The 5,319-nt window shown below is 45.8% G+C and overlaps 1 protein-coding gene across 1 annotated transcript; it reads right to left on the bottom strand.

Moving 5' to 3' along the window:
* Positions 1-3,755: 3,755 nt before the first annotated feature.
* Positions 3,756-4,742, bottom strand: LOC131902493 (olfactory receptor 5AR1-like). Its single transcript, XM_059253513.1, has one exon. It carries the CDS (start codon positions 4,740-4,742, stop codon positions 3,756-3,758), a length of 987 nt encoding a protein of 328 aa, XP_059109496.1.
* Between the last annotated feature and the right edge of the window lie 577 nt (positions 4,743-5,319).

Here is a 5,319-nt window from a genome sequence, read left to right as displayed (position 1 = left end):
GTCAATGTAAGGAAACTGGTCAGGGGGACCAGGGGTCCCTGTTACCATTTCCCAGACCCTTTTGGCAGTTGGAGAGTCAAAAGACCCTGCATCTGGCCATCTCACATTAAAAGCAGACCTTCCTAGTTCACAGAGTGTGGAGCTTTCTAGATGGTGGCTTAACTGTAGTCAACACCAACAGAGTCCTGGAAATATTGAAGCAGGCAGCTCAAGGGCAGCCTGGCTGTGTTCAGTCCAGTTCTCATTTCTGCATCAAAACTTACAAGCACACTGGAAAACACAAGTCCACCAGACACAGTGTAAGAAAAAAACATTCACACAACCAGAACAAACCAGACATAGGCATACGGTAGCCACCTTCACTCATGTGCCAAAACCAGGGGACAGGAGGACGTCCCTGGAGACTGAGCTCCCATTTCTCACATGTCCAGATTCCCAGAACCATTCACCAGTCAGTCTTGTCTTACGTATGTGTCAGCCAGCAATTTACTTTTGTTTCAATTTGCAAATTTGTGGTGGTCACGGTCTGGGGCTCCCCCATGGGGGCTTCCAAGTCCACAAAAGTCCTTGCCCCACCCCAGGGTTGCCCCACCCCAGGGCCTATGAATTGTGGTACACGCCTTTGTCTAGGGCCTATCCCTGACTTAGTGACTTTTTGCTTTGTGGTCTCAGGTGCCCCCAGGCCTCCAAGTTCACCTCCAACTCGCCCCCACTTACGCTATTTCCTGAACCCCTGGCCTTGAGTCTGGAGTCCCCCAGGTTCTCACTGGGGCCTCCAAGAGTAATCATGGAGTTCAGAACTGCCAGAGAAAGACCACAGACTCAATACAGATTATAATTACCCAAATTTATTCATTCTGCCAGCAGGGCACTGATCTCTAAGCCAAATCTGAAACATTATGCTCCCAAGCAGATGAGGGAAAGGTTTTTAAAGTCAAACACATTACTCCACTTCTGCAGAATTTAGTTATGTGAGGAACTGCCCCATTCCCTTAGCTACATAAGGAACTGCCCCTCTACCCCCAACTATATGAGGAACTGCCCCCTCCCCCATCTATATGAGGAACTGCCCCCTCCCCATCTATATGAGGAACTGCCCCCTCCCCCCAGCTGTGTGAGGAACTGCCCCCACTCCCCTACCCACAGTGATAAGCATGTTTCCAGAAGCCAGAGCAAGTAGTTAATTATTTCACCACAGTTAACACAATTTTGAGGAGAGAGGCAAGAGGCCAGAGTTTTCAGGAATTTACATCAGAGGCCAATGTCTACTAAAGTGGGTGCCAGGTACAGAATGGAATTTCCTTAACTATCACATATGCAGTAGCATTTATTATTTTCCACTCAGTTTTACACATTGCAGAACTTCTGTCATAATTCTGTCCTTCTCTAGTGCCTCTTTAACAGGTGCATGGCAGACTCAGAACCTTACATGTGAGGCTACTCTGCTCTTGTTTAGATATTTGATGTGGGGTGTTTTATAATTCTAAGTGATCCTGCAGTGACCATTTTGGTATTTAGATCCTCCTCCAATTTAGGATTGCTTTCTTAAGGGAAATTTTGGCAAAAGGGAATTGCTGGCATCTGAAGGTATGTAACTGTTATAAGGTTGTTGATATGTCCAGGCTCCTTTTGAGAACATGGGTTGTTCTGACCCATGGCTGATGGCATGTAGGGACATGTCTTCACACCTGGTATTTGGCATTCTGTGACTTAATGTGGAATCTAATTGTAGTAATTGGATTGCAAAGGACGATAAACATGTTTTTGGAAGCTCATTGCACATGGTTTTCTCTTCACTGCTTTTCAGTCATTTCTCTTTAATATCTTCCTTTTCTCAACTGCTCTCTTTGTAGGCTTATTTTGTCCCCACATGTTTCCTCAGTTTGTTTGAGACTTTCTTTGAATATTTTTTTTCCCAGCAAGGCTTCAATTCATCGTATAAGCCAGTCATTTTATTTTCTTTCCCAAGCCTACAGAATCTTACCCGCTGTAAGCATTAACGTGCTTTATTGTAGAGGTTTTGTTTATTTAATTACATACTAGCCACTCTTGAGTTGACCTGGTTGATGTGTGTGTGAAAAGGTCCGTCTTCCTTAAGGAGCCCTCATTGAATCAGGAATTAGCAAATGACGGATAAGGTCATATTGCATAGTGCAGGACCCAGCTCGGGCCAATGGGCTTTTTGTTTATTTGTTTTTTCCTTAATTTGTCTTACATCGGCATTCTTTGTAATTTTTGTATATTTGAGTCTTCAATCATTGTGCTGTAAATGTATATGTGATTTTTCTGCTTTTAAGAAGATATGATGACTATGATTGTTAATCCACATTAAAATCTAATTGAAAAGCCTTTTGGTTTGCTGCAATGAGTTTATAAATGAGACAATAAAAAATTAACATTAAAAAAAATTTATTACATGTGTGTGCATAAGTGCATCTGCACATATATGTATAGTGTCTCTCTGTGTTGTTTATGTGTGTGAGGTACACGTGTGAAGGTCAGAAGAACATGTTCAGGGCTCAGTTCTCTCCTTCCTCCATGTGGGTCCTGGGTTTTGAACTTGAGTTGTCAGAGTTGGCAGCCAACATTTTAAACCAGTGAGCCATCTTGTCTGGTTGAATATTAACATTGTTACGTTTAATCTTAGCACTAGGAGTATGACCTTAGCCTTTTATATAGTCTAGCTTTTGTATCGGTCAGTAGTTGTATATTTTTTATCTTATATGATCACTCATTTTTCTTAGTTATTTCTCTTTGTTTTTGTAGGTATGTATTTTTTTAAAAAGATTTTTACATACACATGTGTTTTTGTGTGAACTGAATGTGTGTGTGTGTGTGTTTTTTCCTGTACTTGAGTGCAGTACCTGTAGAGGCCAGAAGAGGGCATCATATCCCCTAGAACTAGAGTTGTGGCTGTTGTGAGCAGCCTCATTGAAGTTCTGGAACTCAAACTCTGGTCCTTTGGAAGAGCAGCAAATGATCTTCACTGCTGAACCATCCCTCCAGCCCTAGCATGTGGGTCTTATGGAGTAAACTCTTCTGTACATTCCTCACTTTTAAAATCCCAAACATCTCAGAAACAGGGTACTTTGGCATTGCCAGGGAATCCAGATATTCGTGGGAGCCTCCCTCAGTAGGCCCCACTGCATGGTTCAAGCCAGCCAAACCCATTTTACAAAATCAGGGAGCTAGTGATTTTTGAATAGATATAAATACCTAGTACATCCTTTTCCTAGGAAGAGGCACAGAAATGCCTGCTCACCCAGGTCAGAGCAGTGACAAGCCAAAGCAGTGATTTTCATCCAAGTCTGGCTTGGTGGCCAGTGAGTTTATTGGAGTGAGTCACAGCAGTGTGGTTGTGGCGTTAGTGGGGGACTGTAAATGACTTGGGTAGCTTCACCTCAGCATGGGTAGTGTCTCAGGAAAGCTGTGCTCCTGGAGGCTCCTGCACAGAATGCTGGCAGCTACCTCAAGTTTACCATTTGTTTGCCCTCTGCGAGGGGCCCTGGTGAGTCTTCTCTGTTTCTTGTGAATCTCATGAGCCTCTCCAGTCTTCCTCATTCCTCATCCAGACTACGTATTTTAGTTTGGAGGAAATACAACACTATAAGGTGGAGAAGCCAAGGAAATAACCAATGAACACATGGGCTAATGAATACAGTTCCCCTCACCCACACACACCCACAAAAGTAACACAAATGGCCAATAACTATTTTAAAGAGTAGCGTCGGCCTTTCTGATAGTCTCCAGCATGGCTAGAGGGGAAATTCGATGCAGGTGGATTTCTGGGCCCTCCCATGTCTAAATGCCAGGTTCCAAGATGGCGCCCGTGGATAAAGCTTGTGCAGAGCAGCTTTCATGTCCTCGTTCCTCAGGCTGTAGATAAGTGGATTCAGAGTGGGCGTGAGGACAGAGTAGAATACCGCCGCCATGCGCCCTTGCAGAGGGGAGTAGTGGGCTGTGGGCTGCATGTAGGCGGAACTTCCGGTGCCATAAAACAGAAGCACTGTGGCCAGATGGGAAGAACACGTGGAGAAGGCCTTCCAGCGGCCAGCTGAAGAACGAATGTGAACCACTGTGTATACAATGAGAACATAAGACAGGCAGGTGAGGACAAAGCAGGTCATGATAATGCAGCCACTGACTGCAAAGCCCACAGCCTCGTGGCCCTCGGTGTCACCACAGGCTAGATGCATGAGTGGGGGGATATCACAGAAGAAGTGGTCGATCATGTTGGGGCCACAGAAGGGCAAGGAAAAGGTGTTGACGGTGTGGAAGGTAGAAAAGAGGAGCCCACTGACCCAGGCCACCACTACCAGGGACACACAGGTCTGAGAACTCATGGTTGCCCCATATATCAGGGGCCGATAGATGGCTAAACAGCGGTCAAAAGCCATGGAGGTGATGAGAAAACATTCTAGAGAGCCAAAGCAGACAAAAGCAAGGAGTTGGGATGCACAGGCCGGGAGGGAAATCTCTTTGGTGTCTGCCATGGTAGCCACCAGGGCCCTGGGCAGAGTGGTGGATGTAGAACAGAGATCCACCAGGGAGAGGTGTTTGACGAAGAAGTACATGGGTGTGTGCAGGCGGGTGTTGAGAGTCACAGCTATCACGATAGAGACATTCCCCAGAACCGCAGCCACGTATATGAGGAGGAAGGCGGCTGTGCTCAGCAGCTGTAATGCAGGGACGGTGGAGAAGCCCTGGAGAATGAACACAGACACGACAGAGAGATTGGCCATGGCGTGTCTCTGGAAAATCGGAACAAGGAGGGTGCATGAAGAAAACAGGCAACCATAGCAAGGACCTATGAGGAAAGGAAGAAAAAGAGGTAAGATGTTTATGGTTATAGCTTTGGTCAGAGACACTTCTTACTGCAGTGGATAGTGCTTAATGCAGAGATGTATTACCCTTGAAAGCACTAACAATAAATGGCTGTGAGTGCCCAGCCATAGATGGAATATCTTTATCAACTTTTCTCCCAGGGCCGGGGAATATCATGGGAAAGGGGACAGAAAGAATGTAAGAGCCCAGATGGTGGAGAACGGGTGTTCTGAAATGCTGTCATCTGGCCATGACATGGCCATCCTGCTGCAAACCTACACCAGCTGTGGTTACCTACACAAGTCAGGTGTAATTTCAGCATGGGTGGGAGGGGCTTATGGGGTCCCATCTCTGCCTCAGGAATTAATGGCAGTTAATGGTGGCGAGTCCCTTTTCTTTGAGGTGTGGTGACTGGTAAGTTTGCCACACCCCTGTGGATGGCCCCAGAGCTGTGTACATATGGGCAACACTAATAGGACTCAGTGAGTTAAAATT

This window comes from Peromyscus eremicus, chromosome 1 (genome assembly GCF_949786415.1).
Source record: "Peromyscus eremicus chromosome 1, PerEre_H2_v1, whole genome shotgun sequence".
In the NCBI taxonomy this organism is placed as follows: Eukaryota; Metazoa; Chordata; class Mammalia; order Rodentia; family Cricetidae; genus Peromyscus; species Peromyscus eremicus.
This window is presented reverse-complemented; position numbering and strand designations above follow the sequence as displayed.